The 22,587-nt window shown below is 37.9% G+C and overlaps 1 protein-coding gene across 2 annotated transcripts; it reads right to left on the bottom strand.

Moving 5' to 3' along the window:
- Window positions 1–189: 189 nt before the first annotated feature.
- LOC132106054 (zinc finger protein OZF-like) lies at window positions 190–16,610 on the bottom strand. 2 transcript variants are annotated; one of them, XM_059511670.1, is made up of 3 exons: window positions 16,475–16,610; window positions 5,814–6,181; window positions 190–1,333 (listed from the first exon to the last, which is right to left on the bottom strand). In XM_059511670.1, exons 2-3 carry the CDS (start codon window positions 6,157–6,159, stop codon window positions 273–275), a joined length of 1,407 nt encoding a protein of 468 aa, XP_059367653.1. In that variant the 5' UTR covers window positions 6,160–6,181; window positions 16,475–16,610; the 3' UTR covers window positions 190–272. The 2 variants fall into 2 exon arrangements, with proteins under 2 accessions (XP_059367653.1, XP_059367654.1); XM_059511671.1 differs by having other exon boundaries at window positions 16,449–16,606.
- Window positions 16,611–22,587: the final 5,977 nt, after the last annotated feature.

Genomic DNA, 22,587 nt, shown 5'->3' with positions numbered 1-22,587 from the left:
CTCATGAAAATGCATATAAATAGTACACCAAATACAAACCGATATTGGTGCCATTGATAGCTAAACTGCTAGCCAAAACTTGAGAACTGGGTGTGGCCGAGGGGTACAGCTGCAAATATTTGTAATCTTACTCCAAACTTTTGATAAAACAGGGTCTCACATTTGCATGACTTTCACATGGCAAAAAATTATTCTTACAATGATTTCAACTGAATGTCTACCAAAATGAATGTGCAGATGATTGTATAAATTACTCCTTTTTCTAAACCTCGTCACACTGAAGAAAGTGGCAATTTCTTCCCAGAATGTGTTCGCAAGTGACGTTTCATGCTGCTTTGAAATGCGAATCTCTTCTCACACTGAGGACACTTGTAAGGCTTCTCTCCAGTGTGAATCCTCTTGTGAACCTGAAGGTATTCTTTAACCCTGAAACTCATTCCACACTGAGGGCAGGTGTAAGGTTTCTCTCCAGTGTGAATTCTCACGTGAATCTTCAGGCCATCTTCTCTCGAGCAACTCTTTCCACAGTAATGACACATGAAAGGCTTTTCTCCGATGTGAATTTTAACGTGATTCTTAAGGTGATTTGTGTCTGTGAAACTCCTTTCACACTGATGGCATTTAAAACTCTTCTCTCTTGAGTGACTCTTCTTGTGGTTATTAAGGTTTACACTATGTCTGAAACTCTTTCCACACTGATCGCATGTGAATGGATTCTCTCCAGTGTGACTTCTTATGTGAGTCTTTAGGTTTCCCTTATACGTGAAAGTTTTCCCACACATTTTGCAGGTGAAAGGCTTTTCGCCAGTGTGAATGATCATGTGGAGAACAAGGTTTTGTTTCCGTGAAAAACACTTTCCACACTGAGAGCATATTAATGGCTTCTTTTCAGTGTGACTTATCATGTGATTGTTAAGACCTCCATTATGTGTGAAACTCTTCCCACACAGTTTGCAGGTGAAAAGTCTCTCTCCAGAATGAATTCTCATGTGGTTATTAAGATTTGCACTATGTTTGAAACTCTTTCCACACTGATCACATACAAAAGAATTCACTCCAGTTTGAAATCTTACACGAGTCTTAAGATTTACTTTATGCAAGAAACTCTTCCCACACTGTTGGGAGGTGGACGTTTTCTCTCCAGTATGAACTCTCATTTGAGACTTAAGGTTTGTAGTTTGTGTTTTTTGAGCTTCTTTTGGTGAGGTAGTCTTTTTAGTCTGTGAGCAACTTATCAGTTCCTCTTCAGTTTTGAAATCATGATGTTTCTCATTTTGATCTTTGTCTTTCATTTCATTCAGTTCTTGATTCTCCTCTTTCAGCGCAATCAGGTCTGAGGTGAAATAAGAAAAATACAAGTTAACACCAGTTTAACGGCATAAAGCAACAGACATCAAAATATTTAGACTATTGCCGTCAATCAATGAAATGACTGAAAATTTCACATTGAATCTTCAAATTAATGTAAAAAATCAATCATAATCAACCTCTGAGATTTTACTCACAGGAACACAATTCTTGGCTCAAAGCTGCACTTAAAAGTTAGTTATCAAGCATCTCTGTCATAATTTAAGTAAAGTCTTGGTCTAAAATGTAAATATCCATCTTAGAGAGGATTCATGATTATAGCAATTATACATTGACCCGTTTATTACCAAATAAAAATAACTACTTAATTTGTTTAGGAGCAGGAGTAATTTAAAGTTTTTATATAGCCTATATACTTTTTACTAATCAAAATACAATGCCATCAATATAACGTGGCTGCCAACACTGAAAATCTAAATGTTGAGTGGCGAGCTGAGATATAGGCTAGCACTATAGGCTATATGTCATCACCCTTTTTTAACAATTCTATTTAGTCAGGGGTTACAGCAAAAAAAAAAAAAAGAAAATCCTGAGCCTGAATTTTCTTTCAGAGTGCAGGGCAGCTTTAACATTTGAAAGGATACTATTGCAAAGTTATTGCTTTCTTCATTCAAACTTATTTTCTTTTTCATAAATATATAGGGTTGACCTGAAGCATAAAAGCTGTATCATGCACTTGAAAAATCATAAGCTTTATCACTGCTTATCGGTGTGACAGTACATTTAGCTCACGAGATGAGACAAAATACAGATACTTGGTTCAGTAGAACGTGACAATATTTGAATTTTTTTTTTTTTTTACGAAAGTTTCAATGACAAAAAATAAAACAATGCAGATGTATTTAGAAATATTTAACAAATGATTATTTTTGTAATGAAGTAATCTACTGATTTTGACAAATGAGTAATCTAATATTTTTTAGCAACACAAACAGACATAAGTGAAAACAAGTCTTTAGTATAACTATTTATAAACTAACAATGAGGCAATAATGATTGTATTGAACAACACTGTTGAAATATAAATGTAATATGCCTATACATAATATGAAGTTTATTATGTATTAAAACAAATACCTGGTGACATTTCACTTTACAGTCTGATTAAACAATGTTTAAATCCATTACATTATAATATTTGGACAAGTGCAGAAACTTATTTTGAAATCAATGTAAAATACATGGCCTATTTAGACAAAGGTTGATGCATTCTCCTGTGTTGCCAAAGGTTAATAAATGATTTGTTACAAATCAAGTGAGATAAAGCACACTATTTTTCCAAATGACTTTAAGCAATTCAAATTCACAGCGTATACAGAAGAGTTTAGCCACTTTCACACTGTGATTCCAGTAATGTGTCCCAGCAATTGTTCCCGTGTTGATAGATTTTGCACTTTCACACTGCCAGTAATTACCCAGAATGTGTGTGCGTTCACACACAACCCATAAAGGTTTTGTAAAGACACGTGACATCAGGATGTGATGTAATTTATATAGTAATTTATAATAATTTATGAGTCTGTTTTGTTTTTATCCACAAATGATATTCCCACTGGACAAATTTTGGAAGATCATTCATATTCCCTGAGACAGGATAGTGCTAATGTACCTAAAAATGTTCCACCACCCATTGTAGCAACAATGCCATCTTTCCCTGTAGAGACCAGTCATGTGATTTTTAAAAAAAAAAAAACATTAACAAAAGATAAAAAAATCTCAGAGAGGCACACATAAAATTAGTTTCTAACATTTTTGGAAAAATGAATGGGAAATAGTTCTCTTGAAAAAGTGGAAAAGTGTTCATACCCAGTGAAGATCATAAGGAGCGAGCGTGTTTTATTTTAAATAAAGTTTGAGTTAGCTTGATGATGACGTTGATCCGCGACCATTGTGTACTGTAGTCGTTTATAGCCTACCGTTAGCATTTTATATCTGACGGCTTTATTTAGGCTTCAAAAATGTAAAAATTTTGGATTGACTTATAAAGATTATCTTGATAGACAAAAAGTGTAAGGGTCATAACTTTTTGTTGAACACAGATCTTATTTTTTGCGATTTTCCAAAAGTCTATGGGGAAAATGCATAGGCTTTTCGACCAAGGGAACCCATACGCCGCTAACTTCCGGGTTGTCCTACAAAATGACGTCAAAACTTCGGGCACTCTATTATGGGTCGGTGAATAAACTGTTAAAGGGACCGAAGTCCAATATTTCTAATGATGTCTGTCATGTTAATCAAAAGAACAAAAGACAAAGAAAATCACTTTCTGCTCTTGATTGAAAAATTTTAAAGTTTAATGGTAAGCATTCATTTGCATTAAATTTTTACAATGAAGACTACAGATAATAAATTTGATAAAAGTGTACATTTGATTAATTACTGTAGTATTTCTCACCTGAATAAAATTTAGTTTCATAACTCATAGTTTTATGAAAATAAAACTTTGCATTGAAGAAAAGTAGTTTTTTGTTTGTATATGCTGTCAATTATAGCTCTTAGAAAAAAATGTGGAATCTGAAAAAAAAAAAAAATCGGTATTGACACAGCACGCTAACAAAAAAAAAAAAAAAAAAAAATCAGAATCGGTAAAGAAAATTGGAATCAGTGCATCAAAAAAAAAACTATGTAATTTCAGTGTTTATGTCCTTTAATGCAAGTGGAATATTTAATCTAAATGTGTATATCGACATTCATTGTTTGATTTTTCTCACTTCATGAAAAATAGTCTGTATGCATGGTCTAGAATGTCTGTACTGTACGTACATATTTACCCCAAATTAATTTTTTTTATAACTCACGATACGTGCGTGGAACACTTTCCTTTCGTCCACACAGCCTTTCGTCACTCATCAAATATACTCACTTTCATCGTATCTTTGTGAAACACCAGGTGTGCAGTACCTCGGAATCAGTTCATACACAATAATAGTGGTTTACCAATTTATCAGGCCTATTTTTTGCATTGGGGGATTTATAGGCAGGTGCCATACAGGAGAATATCTCTCCCTCTGTAGCCACAGCTTGTTCACACAAAATTTCAGCTAACAAGGACAAGCAATACAGACCACTTCAAAAGCATAATTTTTATTTACTCTACTAGAATTTATGCAGAAAATGTATGTTCTTACAGGTACAGGTTGTAGGACCTGCATTGTAGGACCCGAGAGGGCACACTATAAAAACAATAACAATCACGTGGTTTGATGACGCTAAGGAGCATGGAATGATGGGATTTGTTGTCTTCTACCTAACCGCTGACGGAAAGACATCAATCAGACGGAAAGATAAGTTATGGATTTAACACGATTTAACGATTTGCGCAAGTAGATTACATACAAAGTCAATGCAAAGACGCGATCAGACTATGGATCAGATGCGTCTTCGCCCGGGTCTAAAGAAGCGATTCCCGGCGCGTTTGGCGTGTATGGCCCATAATACTAATCTTGTTGATCGTTATAATAACATACGTTTTCTGTAAAGATACGAATCAAAACAACTCACCTGTCGAGTAAAACACAAGCAAGATCAGCATCTCTTTCTAGTTAAAGTTTGTCATGAAGCTACTTCCGCAGTTGTCCACGACACTGTTGTCATGTGGTTTCTACGTCAGTAAAGGCGGTCACAAAGGGTAACTGACGTCATTGACAGGCGACTGCACTGCCCCGTGTCACGGTTTAGAATGGGGATTTTCTCATGATTTACACATTAGAGATATTGTTAGTAGTCAGCTGGACAAAATATATAACACCAGCCTAGCGGTTTTGGGATATTTTACTGCAAATATCTTACAAATTGTACTTTTAAATGCTCAAGTTATTTTCATGTAAAAGAAGAAACACGTGCAATTCAATTTAAACTTCTGAGCTTATAACTTGCACGTTTCCTCTTGAAATGTGTCTGTGGTGTCTGTCAGCAAACAAACAAAAAGCTTCAGAACTGTTTTGAGAAGGTGCTTAAGTTTTGAGCTATGTATTATTAGTATGAATTAGTCTATTACTACTACTACTAATATTACAATATTATACCCTGCAACAGTAACTTGCACAAACTCTCTTTTATGAGATGAAGAGAAAAAAAATAAAATTAAAAATGAGCATCATATATCGACTGCCCTGATTTCTAAATATCGGCATCGGCCAGAGCAAAACCCATATCAGTCTCTACACAATAAAGCACCTTTTATACAGAGCCGTTTACAAAGCTCTCATTAGCCGGCTGTACATGTGCTAATATTCAGAGAAACCTTGAAGCTGAATGATTAAATACTTTAAAATAATAATTATACATTATATATATTTGAAGAAAAAATATTCATTATATCATTATGACATTTAAAGAAACATTTTTTCTTAACTATTTAAATACACTGAAAAAAATGCTAGATTTTTCTGGTTATTTTAATAAGAATTAAATGAGTGAGTTCAGCTTTGAGAATAAAAACCAACCTGTTTGTTCCTCAGTATCTTCTTCATGTTGGACTCTGAATGTTTCTTCAATCTTCATGTCTTCACTCTCCTCTTTAATAAACTCCATCTTTGTTTCTTCCTCAGTATCTTCATGTTTGACTCTGAATGTTTCTTCAATCTTCATGTCTTCACTCTCCTCTTTAATAAACTCCATCTCTGTTTCTTCCTCAGTATCTTCATGTTTGACTCTGAATGTTTCTTCACTCTCCTCTTTAATAATCTCAGTCTTTGTTTGTTCCTCAGTATCTTCATGTTTGACTCTGAATGTTTCTTCAAACTTCATGTCTTCACTCTCCTCTTTAATAAACGCCATCTTTATTTTCATGTCACATGGACCTCAGTTGAGTCTGTGTGTTTAAGGTGAGAATAATTAACAGAAAAAAAAAAATGAATGCAAACTAAATCTCTGGGTGTCTCAAATCTCAATCAACTCCAGAGTTCAGTAGCACACCAGTAGCACACCAGTAACACTGGCGTCCACAAAGGTGGCACGGGGAGGGCGACTGCCACCCTAAAAATTAGCTTTGCCTCTCACAAATGCATTCAAATAAATGTACTTTTACTGTGGTTCTGTGTATCAGATTTAATAACCGATAAAATTGTTTTCTCATCCGGGTCTGTTGTGAGATCATTCACGACGCTGCTGACGTGTTTTCTGGCGCGCCTATAACAAAGAAAACATGTCAGCAGCGTCGTAAAGCGCTGAATAAAGTCATAGTTTTTGCTATTTTTAGACCAAAATGTATTTTCGATGCTTCAAAAAATTCTTACTGACCCTCTGATGTCACATGGACTACTTTGATGATGTTTTTCTTACCTTTCTGGACATGGACAGTATACCGTACACACAGCTTCAATGGAGCGACTGAGAGCTCTCGGACTAAATCTACAATATCTTAAACTGTGTTCCCAAGATAAACTGAGGTCTCACGGGTTTGGAACGACCTGAGGGTGAGTTATTAATGACATAATTTTGCTATTTGGGTGAACTAACCCTTTAAGTAGCTACATAAATGACTCTTTGACATTACTATTATAGAAAGTTAATGCATCAAAATGAAAACAACTCATTAAATGTATATTAAATACATACTACGAGGGCGTTCTAGTGCTACGTTGAAAAAAAACTTTCTAAGATTATGAGATTAAAGTCGAAATATTACAGGAATAAAGTCAAAATGTTTCAAGGATTTAAATAGATATTAGCAAAAATCATGCCATGTGTCATACTCGCGGGGACAGTAGGGTTGATCACCGATTTATCGATTGGGTTTTATACGATACCGGTGCCTAAATCGATACTTCTATAAAAATAAATAAATAAAAAGGATAACATTAAGGAACATTAAAAAGATTAAAAATAAATCCTTATCTTTCACACGCTCCTTGGATGCTCTCATTTCTCAAGTTGTGCTTCCCTTACTCGAAGGCTAATAAATGTATATCATGATCTGGGTCATTATTTAAAACAAAACCACACATTATGTTATTTAGTTAAAATGAGTGCTGTCTGTCACTGTCTTTAATCAGTTCTGTGAGTGGCTGTATGGTAATTCTTTATAAAGTAGCACCAATGTCATTTGTAAAGTATAGTGTTAGGCACATTACAGGGAACTACACTTATAAGAATACGTTTTATAATGTGCTCTGAGGATTCAACACATCAAGTTGGCTTCAGCCCCGTGATGAGGGAAAGCTGAACTGAGTAGCTGGTTACTCGCGCGCTGTGTTCGATGCGCATGAGAGAGCCGCGTCTCAAAGCAATGAACCGAGCTCTCCTTCAGGACGTTTGCTTCCTCCTGGACCTGAACGAACAAATACAAATCGCAGTTTTAACAAACAGAAAAGGATGCGATAGAACTTAATTCAGCACCGCGGTGTTCAGGGCACAAGCAGAGACGTGTCTCAAAGTCTTCTTGCTTTTGTACCGACAAATACACACTAAATATGTCAAAATACCCGTCTTGGAAAGTGTGTTCGATAAAGTCTGTGGTTATGTCTTAAGTGAAAGAGTTGAGAAAGAAATCGGATGTGTATCATTATAATGGATTGCTTGTCTCTTAAAGTGACCGCGCCTAATTTACTAGATCTGCTGTCGGTGTCTTTAATGTTAATCCAAGAAAATGAAAGTAAATCACTCACTGCTCTTGACTGAATTACTTTTGTAGTTTTAACAAGAATTTATCCACAGTCAAACCAAAAATCAAATCTAATTGATTATATTTATTACTAGTGCGTGCAGGACATTAATGTAAGTGAGTATAGCAAAATACAGCTAACTGTGAAATATTATACTGAAAAATTCTTCATACTGTAGACTACCAGTGAAATTGATTTTAAAAAAATAAAATAAAATAAAAATTAGGGACCTGACCATTTTTTAAGTGTTTCTTTCTTTAATTGTTGAATAGTTACCAAGCAATGCTTAATTTTGTTCAGTCTGTGGTGTGAAAAGGTTGCATTAGCAAAGTATTGATAGTTGTGTAAATATTGTCATACTGACAGTTGTCTAAAGTTTTGGTTGATTCCATTACATATTTTTCTATCAAAGTTATAACTGAGTTCTTGTCATATTTTATTACCAATTTCTATAACAAATAAACTGTGATAATGTGAGAAATGTTGAAGGTGTCTGAATACATTTTAGTTTGACTGTGTATTTTATTTTACAATGAAGACTATGCAGTGCTATTTTAAATTAGTTTTTTTACGCAACTCGGCGATGACGTCACGTTGGGGAGAAGTCGAGGAAAGGTAGCCTCAGCCTAGTATGATGCCGCGTTCCAGGCAACCCGTAACCCGTGTTTTTCCAACCTTAAACCCGTGAAAGTGCACTGGAACGGCAGTCAAACTCGTGACTTCCCACCCGTGAACTTGTGTCTCGTACTAGATCGATGTACTCTGTTGTTTCGCATGCTGTGTGACATCGGAACTCAATGACAGCCCCTACGAATAATACTGCCTACGGATGCAGTGTTTATGCAAGTGGCATACGTTGAAAAAACGATTTTAGGTCAATGTACCGTTGCAATAAAATAAATAATCTAGTTACAATTCCTTGCGCTCAGAAAGTTTGGCGTAACTTGCCTGGAACGGTACAAAGTCGTTAGTAGTGGTATGAAATAGTGATTACGAGCTCAAAAACCTGCCTGGAACGCAGCATCAGAACTAACGTTATAGCGACTGACTGGGATGAGGAAGAGGTGGCAAGAGCCAACATGTATGATGACCTGCAGCTGTGTAATTTCGAACCAGCCAGACGTGAGAGGGTAAATGAGGAATTGCCAAGAACTGATGTCCGTCCAAGCTTATTAAATGCATGGCCCGAAGAGAATGAGTGGAGAGTTGGTGAAGTGTCCTGGGGTCTCATTTATAAAACTATGCGTAGGATCTTTACTAAAAGTTTACGTGCGCCCAAAAGCCAAAAATGGCGTACGCCAAAAAATATTCCGATTTATAAAACCGTGCGTACGCACACCTGTAAGCAATGTTCCCTTTATAAATCACAGATCACCCGCAGATGTGCGTACGTGAACCAGCCTCATATCCCGCCCTGTACACGCCCATTTTTAACCATAAATAGTCAATGCAAATCACCTCATGATTGCTGATCAGCATGTAAATGAGAGTGGAATCCCATATATACCTGGAAAACTGGCATGCGACCCGTCAATTAATTAATCCAAGAAAGTGAAAACGTGCATTTCTGTTAGCCTAATTTTAATAATGGCGACAGGTGAGAAAAGAGGAAAAAAACGTAATTTCTCAGATACTGAGATTGAAACACTTGTAGGGGAGGTGGAGGCTCGGAAAACTGTGTTATTTGGTGGCCACAGCAGTGGGGTCACTAATAAAAAGAAGCAGTGCGAGTGGCAAAGTATTGCTTCTGCCGTCAATTGTGTCAGTGGGACAGAACGGACAGTTGCAGAATTAAAGAAAAAATGGTCCGACCTGAAGGTATACAATTTTTTTTTTTACCAACATATTACATTTGTGTTTTATTAGGCTATATACCTATATAAATAGCAATATTGATTTTCAAAAAGTTTTATTTACATGTGCTTACAGTATGCAAAATATGTGAAATAAAGATTCTCATTCATTCAAGGTGGAGGCAAAGAGAAAACTGTCCTCCCACCGCCAGAGCGTGGCTGCAACTGGTGGGGGCCCATGTACAGCTGATCTCACATCAGTGGACAGCAAAATCGCGGCTATAATTGGGGAGGTCAGCGTGTGTGGTATTGTGTCGGAATAGGAGGGAGACACTGACGTGACTGAAACCACAGAGGAGCAAGGTTAAACCGATTTTTAATCATTAACGCTGTACATTTGAGTGTGTGGGGTGATAAATGGATAAATGTTGCCAATTGTTTGTCCTCCAGTCCTTCCGGAGTCTGAAGCTGTAAATGAACAGGAGGTTCAGGGTGAGGGGTTCTCAGATGCAGATGCACAGCGTCCGGCTCAAAGCAGTGCCCCTTCTGCGTCTGGCACGTCCAAAAGTGGTCGGGTACTCACTGACGCAGTCCTGCAGTTACAGCGAGAGACAATAAACGCTGTCAACAGGGTTGCAGATGAGCTACGGCAGATGAGAGAAGTGATGCAAGAAATTGCACAATCATTAAAAGATGCAGTTAAAACATGAACCTTGAGTTTTGTCTTTCTTTACAAACGCCGCATGACATCCTCACGGATTCTTGCACCTCGTTGATATCCCTCTTGTCGGCCAGGGGGCTGTGGCTCGGGGTCGTAATGCTGGGGTAGAGGGAGATCAGGAGGGAGAGGAATACCGTTTCTCAGTGCTATATTGTGCAAAACACCACACGCCCTGACAATCTTGCACACTTTTGCTGGATGGTATAAAAGTCTGCCACCCGAGGCATCCAGAGCACGCCATCTGCATTTCAGGATGCCGATGGCACGCTCCACAACTGCGCGGGCACGAGAGTGGACCTCGTTATAATGAGTTTCCTCTGCGCTCTGCGGGTTTAAAAATGGGGTGAGGAGCCAGCGTCTCAGGGGGTAGCCACTGTCGCCTGCAGGTTATAATTATATTAAAAACAAAATTGTTACAGTTTCTACTTTTTAATATTGTTAAACTCACCAAGAAGCCAGCCATCACGTACTGCGCCTGCATTTAGTCTGTTCCCTACACTGCTATGTGTCAAGATAAAGGAATCATGTGTTGAACCAGGCCAGCGTGCCACAATGTTTGTGAGGGTCATGTTGGAGTCACATATGATTTGCACATTAATAGAATGCACATGCTTTCTATTAACATAAGCAAATTCATTTTCAGATGGTGCCCTTATAGCAACATGAGTGCAGTCAATTGCGCCGATTACATTTGGGAAACCAGACATTGCTGCAAATTGCGTTTTAATTTCGGCCTGTTCTCGCACAGTGTAGGGGAACCTGATGTATCGACTAACCATATTAAGTATACCATTTAAAACGACAGATATTATGGCACTCAGGGACGGCTGTGATATACCAGACCTATAGGGTGAGATGATAGATTCCAATAGAATTATTTCATATACAAAAAGGTCTTAGAGACAAATTTGAGGATTACTTATAGTTTTTTTATATTATTAATTTACCTGTCTGCCAATTCCCGCTGGAAACAGCCGGTTGCCAAGAACCCCAGAGTGGTGAGGACTTGTATTTGGACTGGGATGGCATGGTTCCGGCGTGTTGCCCTCTCTAATACTGGACCCAATTCAGCACATAGATCCAAGAGCACAGCTCTAGGGAATCTAAATCGGCTTATTAGCCAGTCATCATCATGGGCCAGGAAATCATCATGGTCCCTGAAAACTCGTTCTCTCCTTATTCTGCCATTAGCGTAATCCTCCAACAGTGCCAGGAGTGCCATCATGAAGCATTACATACCCGGGTCACCGGAGAATTTATATGTTTCTAGCAAATAGACTGATCGTTAACACCTTGACAAAATCACTTAATTAATTTGTGGGCGAAAATTTAAGACGAAAATGTTATAGTGAACACATGCTTCTTGACGGTTTTGTAATGAACACCGTAATAGTTAGGACCGATGATGAGTAGCGATTGTGCTTCATGACTGTATTTGCAGACTTTGACATTTTATGATATAGGCTATGTACATTAAGGAAAATATTTCCTTTTTACACTGTGTTCTGCAGTTCTCTAATAAAAGGGTATTTCATGCTATTCTGTAGGCTATCACATGTATCGCGCCATGTCCTCCTGTGCTCCCGTTGTGGACAATGTGACTGTAAGGCAGCGCTGATTATTATTTTATTTTACTTTTAATACATTTTGAATTACGTTTGGATTTTACTAGATGTATATAGCCTAAAACAATCGGCACAAATAACACTGTTGGATTTAATCCTCATGATAATGTGGATATAACGTATGAAATGGAGTGAAAATTAAATGTCATTCATTCTTATAATCGTTCTTCTCACATTTATTTTCTACAATCTAACTTCAGTTCACGACCTCACCATCGGTGTCGCCAATTCCCTTTGTCTCCAGAATGTGCGTACGCACGGCTCAAAGTTTGCTTAAAGGTGCGCACATTCTCCCGTCAAGTTTGTTTTTTATAGATCACAACCTTTGCGTGGGAACTGGCGTACGTACGTTTCCAGCCCCGTTTTGTGCGTACGCACGCTTTATAAATGAGGCCCCTGGTGAGTTGCTATCGTTTAGCATCGCAGCAATGAGCACTGGAGCTAGTCTACGAGCAGCAGTACACAATAACGACACATTTTTTTTTTACTGTCTATAGCACAGAGTGAAAAATCAAAGTTTTCTTTATATCTAGTGGCAGGGATCATGACGTTAGTTCAGATAAGTACCGGTAACCTTTGCCATAGTGTCGTATTAATTGTAAACTTTGTCTTTGTCATCTAGAAATAGAAGGCATCATGCTAGCAATATGGACGTTTCTAAGCGTTTATCTCTTCCTCTGGTGTAAATGTTGTTGCAAACGTAGTTTGTAACAATCCACCCTCCAATATTCTTTTTAAAACAGCAGTGTTACTATAAACCCACAATTAAATTCTTTGGAATGAATGCAATACTGGCGAATATCACTAAAGCTTCAATATTATCACATACATCAATGCTTTCTCTAATATTCCACTTAGCATGAGCAGATGTATGATAGTGAATAAGTCACAGTATATAAAAAATAACAATAATATTCAGACGGCGCGGAACCCCATAAACATAAAACACACAAAACAGCTCAATTGAATGACGCGCTGAGCGCAGTATATTATAAGGAGACAATTATCCCGTGCACTCACCACCTTCAAACACCCCGTACAGGAAAGATAAGTAAAACAAAATGTCCAGGCTGCCCCATGAGCTCGCTACAATCTTTCCAACCGGGAAACATTTAGTCTATTAGTCCATGGGAACGATCCTCGATCGGAACGAGGCAAAAAATGTAATCCACTCACAAAAAGGAGAAAAAGTTAGTCCGTGAGAATAATCCTTTTGCAAGAGATGTGTACACGAGTGAACAATCCAGGTGGTTGAATAATTTTCTCTCCTCTCTCCACCATTAAAGCAGTCTCTTAAAGTATCGTTTGCCAAAATGCTATCGAAACCCCTAAGGAACCATCTTTAAGTCTCTTATAGCTGCAGCAAACATTGCTGGCGCCATTACTTCAAACACACCTGTCTACTCCTGATTCACCTTTTTTTTTTCCATTCATAAGCTTAAGCACGCCCTCATAGTAAGTGCGGGTGGCCGAGCCTTAAAGAGACATTCCCCTCTTACCAAAATACACAGTGGATACTAAAGTACATCACACAGAAATACACAGGAGTATCATTCATAATACATCAACATTATATGAACCAATATATTACCCCCTGAGCAATCATAAGCATTACTGTGTCAAAGGAACACTTAATTTAATGTGACTGTGTCACAGACCCCCCCCCAGCTGGAGGTACCGGAGGCTGTGTCGCTGTGTTTGGCAGGTGCTTGTGTGGGTGCTGTCCCATGGAAACTGTGCTGAAAAGCTTGTACTGTAGGGAAGTGAGTGTGTTTGGGTCGCTGTTTGTCGATATCTATCTGTCTATCTATATATATCTATGTATCTATAATCTGCGCTATCTGAATACTCTCGTCTACTACTCGTCTCTCTAGTCACTCTCAATGCTCTCAAGGCGGGCTTTGGTAAATTCTCTCCCCAAGGTGACATAATGCAATGCATTGTGGGGGAAAGGAGACCGCTGTAAGATAGTACCTACTTTCCGTTTTGTGATACCCAACAACATAAAATACAATGGATAACGGTTTAAATGTTTATTACCAACAAGCAAATTGCAAAAATTCATTGAAAAATTAACCCTGCAAAACGGCCTTTAAGGTACCAAGACGGAGCAATGCACTGTGTGTACTGTAACAAATAAAACAAGGCATGTGGTTTAAAAGATGGCAAGTAAAATAAAAAGCATATCTGTATGCAATACATTTTCATTATTATTCAAAGCGACTTACTATAAAAAATTTGTGCGACCAAATCATGTTTTGCACCAGTAACTGAAAAAGTCAGTCGCGCAAGTGCCACCAGTGGAAAAGGTTAGTGTAGTTCCCTGCATTAGTATTTAAAACACTTATTTATATATTTTGCTGTAGTATGTCAGTAAGAAATATCAGTTTACATTTCCAAACGTTCATTTTGCCATTAATTTTAATAATAATCTAGTGAGATAGTCTGACAACAGACTGACTAAGACTTGCACAGTAGTGTATAAAGAACGTATAATTAAATTAAGTATATTTAAATAAGTGTAATTAAAGTATGTGTTCATATGCGTTAAGGGCTGGATTGTCACTGGAGGAAACTGGTCAGTCAGGAAGCTGTGTGTGTTGAGCGGTGAACAGAGTGAAAACTTTACAGTAGATGAGAAACCGACCGCTCCCTTGTGATATTTTGTAAACTGTATGACAAAGAACTACACAGATACAGATATTCTAACAATCTATCGATAAACACATACCTTGTGTCCTCTGTTTGTGTTCGGGTCCGCTCACGCTGCGTGTGGATTGAAGCGTGCTGACTCTGAGGCAATCGCAAATTTGTGAACACTATATGGAGCTAAATGCTAAAATAGCCCCACTAAAAAAAAAAAAAAAGCCTAGCGATGCCCATGCTTCTTGTGTACATTTCGGAGAACCAGGACAAATATTTCAATCGATCGCTCAGGCATTTAAGAGGCACCAAATCTGAGTTCTGATTCAGTTTGGTGCATAGCGGTTCCATAGGTACCGGTGCCACATTGGTACCGGGTTTCAGTACCCAACACTAGCAGACAGTATGCTTGGAAATAATATTTCATATCTTCCATTGCATTTGTTATTTGTAGTGCGCCAGGCCACCCAATAGCAAATAGATTTGTGTTTTTGATATATCTACTTTTAATGTCTCAGCTTTCAAAATCAGTTATATAGTAAAACACAAATTTTGTCTTACAATGTTTTTCAAGCTTTTTAACGATCGGATCGCTGTATTTATGTGAAACAATTCATTAAAATAAACTTTTCTTTGTGAGAATTCCAAATACACTATGTGAAAATGTATTCTCGTACTATTTCGACTTTACTGTCATAGAATGCCTATTACGACTTTATTCTCGAAACATTTAGACTTTATTGTCATAATATTATGAGATTTAAGTCGAAATATTACGACTTTCATCTCATAATCCTAGTTTTTTTTTCTACGTGACACTAAAACGCTGTCGTACAAAACAGTGCTGAACTTGGACAAAAAGTATTTTTCAAAACATTTCATAACACTGATTTTCTAATGTCTAATTATAAATCCAACAGCATAAGGTGAAAATAACTTTATACATTAGGGAGTGGAAACGGTAAGTGAATACATGAATCTGACCATTTTTTGATTCGTTTTTGATTACTTTTCTAAATTTGAAATATTTTCAACTGTTAATCATTTAAAGCAACAGGAAGGGTTAAGCTAACAGCATCAACACTGATTATTGGCAGACTTTCAAAAGCCATCATCACTTAAATTAAGATTATAATCATTTCATTTTAAACCACAGCCATCACAAAATCAGACTTAAGCAGCTTTTTTTTTTTTACTTTGAGATCAATCCGATTCTGATTAAATTCAGATTTTTTCTGGTTAAATACACGTTTAAAATCATAACAAGAAATAGTTTTGACATTTGACAACAAAATGTTGTTTTTAAAATCTAATCTTTTCACATGAAACACTGGCATGTAACAATGCCCTGGGGAGGAAAAAAACAGTTCATCTTATAACATATGTATAAACCCAAATAGGAAATAAACCCGTTATTGAAAAATCATGCATCTTATTCTGTGTACTAAGCTTATACTGCCTAATATAAAACAAACCCTAGCATTCAAAATTAAAGGACACAAGTTATATGCAAGGTTCACAGTTGTATTGCGACTACTGTAATATTCACTTATTTGTAAGTTAAATTTAATAGATTCCACTTTCATGAAAAGATTTTTTAACGTTTTTAAAAGCAATAGATTAAGTAGATTCAGTAGTTTCCCATCACTAACGTTACTGTGACTGAACTCGTGTTTAAGATAAACTGACTCACTATATAGGGAGCGAAATGAGACGCACCTACTTCTGTTAGTCGTGTGCTTTACACGCAAAGAACAGCATTCATTAATATCGCTAGATAAAGCATTACAAGCAAGTAAGTTTGGTCGATTGAAGGACTATTAAAAGCGCTCACCTTTCTTCAGCCGAATCACAGACACGGGAGCGCGGCGCATCCTTGTGACGTCACATCGTCACCAAAATAAAAGTTTTTTTTTTTTAAACCTGAAGTCACATAATTTCATATTAGAAAATAAATAGAATACAGTACATGAAGAGTCATAAATTATAACTTTCAGAGCTAGCAAAAATATTTTACTATTTAATTTATTAACTTAAAATAAGTCTTATTTCTTTTCAGTTTCTCCCACTTTTTTCCCTGAGTAATCGATAAGTGGCAGCATGATGAATTCTAACTTCTGTTTGGGTGCTCTCATGTTCTGGTCTCCACAGAAATAAATGTTAAAACGGGGTAACAAATAATAAAATAATGTGTGCTGTTATCATTTTGTGGACAAAATCCCATGAACTTTGCCCCAATCGGGAGCTTTATAGGTACGTTGAGACACAGCAATTCAGTGCATCTGACTCCACTCATGGCCGGTTATGTGACCACATAAGAATTTGCAACAAATATTAATAATATCAGTAATGATAATATAGAAATGTATTTTAAACCAACAATAAAAAGCAAACCAGAACAGCAATAAACACCAAGAACCACAGAACACTTGAAACAAAGTAAATTAAAATCATTCCTGTCAGGGTCACCCGTGTGTTTTCCTGCCTGTATCATTATATTATTAACATTTTACCAAAATAGCCACATCTGAGGCAGCAAGTTTGCTTTACGCTTTCATCCATTTAGGGTTATGAAGTTTACTGTAGATGAATGTGGTTGCCCAATTATTTTTATGTCAGATGTAATGTTTTAAAAGATAAAGTTCCATGCACAGGCATTTAAAGAGAGTACTGACTATAACTTGATGACAAACTTTTACTAAAAAATGAAGGTAAGGTAAAGCTGCAAATAATTATATTTTGGACAATGTCAATAATTACCTAATAAAAATTAACCTGTTTCTTTAGTGAATGAATTCATGTTTTAAACTAAATGAGTCAATAGTGAGCCATTTATAAAACCAGTCACTGCGTTCAAAACCGCATACTACTACAGGTGCTGCTCATATTAGAATATCATCAAAAAGCTGATTTATTTCACTGATTCCATTCAAAAAGTGAAACTTGTTTATCATATTCATTCATTACACACAGACTGATATATTTCAAATGTTTATTTCTTTTAATTTTGATGATTATAACTGACAACTAAGGAAAATCCCAAATAACCCTTGTCAAAAAATCCTATCGGAATTTTACTTTGTGCTATTGGATCTTACTGGAATCTTAGAATCCTATTGGACATTCTGATTGATTTTAATGGAATTTCACTTTGTCCTGTAGGATTTTATTTGATGTTTAGAATCTTATTGGACATTGTGTTTAATTTAATGGGATTACATTTTTTTATGTGATCTTTTATTGAGTTGTATTGAACATTGTGATTTTTAAATGGAAATTCACTTTGTCCTGTAGGATCTTATTTGATTCTGTTAATTACTTTTTAAGAGTAAATTTACTTTTTTAGAATAGCGCTGTGTGTGTGTGTGTGTGTGTGTGTGTGTGTGTGTGTGTGTGTGTGTACTTGTAACCCATAAAAATGCAGCCTACATATACACAAATATAAAAAAATGAAATTCATAATACAGTAAGGCAAATATTTTAAATGATATAATTTCCGAATAAGTTAAAATGTATTACATGTGACTAAGAATTCATAGAAACACAAACATCTATGATGGTATTGTCGTGACGCTTCCCCTTTAAGAAATCCGAATGTAGTGCGCGTGACACTAGCGTGCATAATTTGAACGTAACAGTCAGGTGAGGAAGCTGATAAATCGAGTGATTAATGTCGTTTAACTTGTTAAAAGGTTATTGAAAGACTCTAAAAAGATAGAAATAACGATACATATCTGAGCTGCATCCCAAACGAACCATTTTGGGTGAAGTAACTATATCTGTTGGTGAGTTGTTGATCTCGTTACTGTATCTGCTGATTAGTACAGGAGTCTGCCATTACATAGCAAAAGCTAATTTAACAACTGATATTAATGAAATATTAATGTATGCCATTTATAATAAAATGTAATTGTATAAAACACTAAAGTAGCAAGTACAAAATGCCTGTTCTGCCACCATTTTGAGCGTTTTTAATTGTGCTTTACGGTTTTGTGTAGCGCTTTATAGGCCTATATTATTGTATTGTAATTAATCTTTATTTGAGTAGAGTTTTATTTGAGTGAAAATTCTCGGCCGAAAACACCAAAACAACACGGCCGAAATGTTGTGATGACGCAAACAGAAACCGCAACCTGCACTTGCACCTGCATAGCGCAGACCACAAGCTCCCCGCGACATTCACTTCACACCAGTGAGAACATTCTCTCTCTTCTTATTCCTTTATTCGCAGCACTAAAGTGTCTCCTAACAAAGAGATTAAGACGGACCACAAAGTGAAAACAAAGAAAAGTAGAGTCTGTTAGCACAGGTCTCACTGACTTCATCGCGAATGTGCTTGATCCGCGTAATAAAGACCATTACTTGGATGCGGAAATAAGGCAGCGCGCACGAGAAATGATCCAGGCCGCGCTGGATGCGGAGAACCCGCGTGGAGACGGAGAAGCTCCAAGCGCAGGAGACTGAGATCAGAGCGCAGAAAAAAAGACTCGTGTCTTCACCAGATGAGGGGCATGCACCCTCGTTGTCTGATGTGTTCAGTGGAATTCTGCAAGAAAGTGCCTCAAATAATAATAATACGTTGGCTATTTTGTTCTTAGGCTACTATATATGTGGCATTATATATATATACACACACACACACACATACACACATACATACATAATATCAGATTGTAGCCATATTTCTGCTAGATTTCTGCTTTAATTTGATAAAAATGTTTATTTATGCCCTGGCCCTATTTAAATACACTCTCTCAAATATTTCTCAAATGTCAGGTACAACCCGAATTCCGAAAAAGTTGGGACGTTTTTTTTTTATTTTAATAAAATGAAAACTAAAGGAATTTCAAATCACATGAGCCCATATTTTATTCACAATAGAACATAGATAACGTAGCAAATGTTTAAACTGAGAAATTTTACACTTTTATCCACTTAATTAGCTCATTTAAAATTTAATGCCTGCTACAGGTCTCAAAAAAGTTGGCACGGGGGCAACAAATGGCTAAAAAAGCAAGCAGTTTTGAAAAGATTCAGCTGGGAGAACATCTAGTGATTAATTAAGTTAATTGATATCAGGTCTGTAACATGATTAGCTATAAAAGCTTTGTCTTAGAGAAGCAGAGTCTCTCAGAAGTAAAGATGGGCAGAGGCTCTCCAATCTGTGAAAGACTGCGTAAAAAAATTGTGGAAAACTTTAAAAACAATGTTCCTCAACGTCAAATTGCAAAGGCTTTGCAAATCTCATCATCTACAGTGCATAACATCATCAAAAGATTCAGAGAAACTGGAGAAATCTTTGTGCGTAAGGGACAAGGCCGTAGACCTTTATTGGATGCCCGTGGTCTTCGGGCTCTCAGACGACACTGCATCACTCATCGGCATGATTGTGTCAATGACATTACTAAATGGGCCCAGGAATACTTTCAGAAACCACTGTCGGTAAACACAATCCGCCGTGCCATCAGCAGATGCCAACTAAAGCTCTATCATGCAAAAAGAAAGCCATATGTGAACATGGTCCAGAAGCGCCGTCATGTCCTGTGGGCCAAGGCTCATTTAAAATGGACTACTTCAAAGTGGAATACTGTTTTATGGTCAGACGAGTCCAAATTTGACCTTCTTGTTGGAAATCACGGACGCCGTGTCCTCCGGGCTAAAGAGGAGGGAGACCTTCCAGCATGTTATCAGCGTTCAGTTCAAAAGCCAGCATCTCTGATGGTATGGGGGTGCATAAGTGCATACGGTATGGGCAGCTTGCATGTTTTGGAAGGCTCTGTGAATGCTGAAAGGTATATAAATGTTTTAGAGCAACATATGCTTCCCTCCAAACAACGTCTATTTCAGGGAAGGCCTTGTTTATTTCAGCAGGACAATGCCGTAGAAGAGTCCGGGTGCTAACCTGGCCTGCCTGCAGTCCAGATCTTTCACCTATAGAGAACATTTGGTGCATCATTAAACAAAAAATACGTCAAAGACGACCACGAACTCTTCAGCAGCTGGAAATCTATATAAGGCAAGAATGGGACCAAATTCCAACAGCAAAACTCCGGCAACTCATAGCCTCAATGCCCAGACGTCTTCAAACTGTTTTGAAAAGAAAAGGAGATGCTACACCATGGTAAACATGCCCCGTCTCAACTATTTTGAGACCTGTAGCAGAAATCAAAATTGAAATGAGCTCATAAAATTGTAAACTTTCTCAGTTTAAACATTTGCTATGTTATCTATGTTCTATGGTGAATAAAATATTGGCTCATGTGATTTGAAAGTCTTTTAGTTTTCATTTTATTAAAATTTAAAAAACGTCCCAACTTTTCCGGAATTCGGGTTGTAGGTGAAAAGCCCAACTGCTCAACAGCTAGATGGTTATCTGTCTGAAGTCCCCATCCCCAGAAGTGATAACAGTCTTGTCCTACAGAGTCTACACTCTAGTTGTTAATTCCAAAGGGCCGCAGGGAAATGCTTTTCCATGCGGCTCATTCTAATCCTATGGCGGGCCATTTGGGACAGGCTGCAACATTAAATCGCCCGGTCTGACCCGTTTCTTTTGGCCGGGCATTCATGACAACGTGCGCAGGTGGTGCACGTCTTGTCCGGAATGTTAGTTGGTGAACCCACCGGCTGCCCCAAAAGCGCCTTTGCGCCCTCTTCCCTTAATGCAGGTCCCCTTCGAAAGAATTGGAATGGACCTCATATGGCCATTAGAGCGATCAGCATGAGGACATCGCTTTGCATTAGTCATAGTTGATTATGCAACACGATATCCTGAAGCGGTGGCCCTCCGCAACATTTCCGCTGAAAGTGTTGCGGATGCCCTGTTTCGTTTTATCTCCCGGGTGGGGGTTCCAAAAGAAATCCTCACCGATCAAGGCACGGCGTTTATGTCACGTACGCTACGCAAACTGTACGGGTTATTGGGCATTAAATCGATTCGAACTAGCGTCTATCACCCACAAACCGACGGCCTGGTCAAACGATTTAATCGCACTCTTAAATCCATGATCCGTGAGTTCGTTCACGAAGATGCCAAACATTGGGATAGGTGGCTAGAGCCCTTGTTATTCGCTGTGCGAGAGGTCCCACAAGCCTCCACGGGGTTTGAGGTTGCACGACAAGTCGGAGATCTCGATTATGAGGTAATACGGTCCAATAGGAACGGGATGATCTCAGTCCAGAGGTGAATATCAAACCACAATCCCTCGCCCTGGCTCCAGGTGGAGATCACCTCTCGCCGTCCCAACTCACTGATTTAACGAAATTACAGGCAGAGTTTGCCGACGTTTTCTCACCCCTACCGGGCCATACTAACCTGATTCAGCACCATATCAAGACCGAGCCGGGCGTGGTAGTTCACAGCCGGCCGTATCGCTTACCTGAGCACAAGAAAAAAGTAGTTCACGCTGAATTAGGCGCTATGCTTGACATGGGGGTAATGGAAGAATCCAACAGTAACTGGGCGAGCCCGATAGTTTTAGTTCCGAAAACAGACGGCTCCGTCCAGTTCTGTGTGGATTATCGCAAGGTGAATGCTGTGTCGAAATTCGACGCGTATCTAATGCCGCGGGTTGACGAGTTGCTTGATCGGCTAGGCACGGCTCGTTTTTATTCGACATTGGACTTAACAAAGGGCTTTTGGCAGATCCCCTTGTCTCCCTTATCCAAAGATAAAACCGCTTTCACAACACCGTTTGGTTTACACCAATTTGTTACCCTTCCGTTTGGCTTGTTCGGGGCACCTGCTACCTTTCAGCACCTCATGGATAAGATTCTGCGGCCCCATGCTGCATATGCGGCTGCCTACCTGGATGATATCATTATATTTAGTAATG

This window comes from Carassius carassius, chromosome 26 (genome assembly GCF_963082965.1).
Source record: "Carassius carassius chromosome 26, fCarCar2.1, whole genome shotgun sequence".
In the NCBI taxonomy this organism is placed as follows: Eukaryota; Metazoa; Chordata; class Actinopteri; order Cypriniformes; family Cyprinidae; genus Carassius; species Carassius carassius.
Note: the sequence above shows the minus strand (reverse complement) of the source record. Positions and strands in the feature narration are given on the sequence as shown.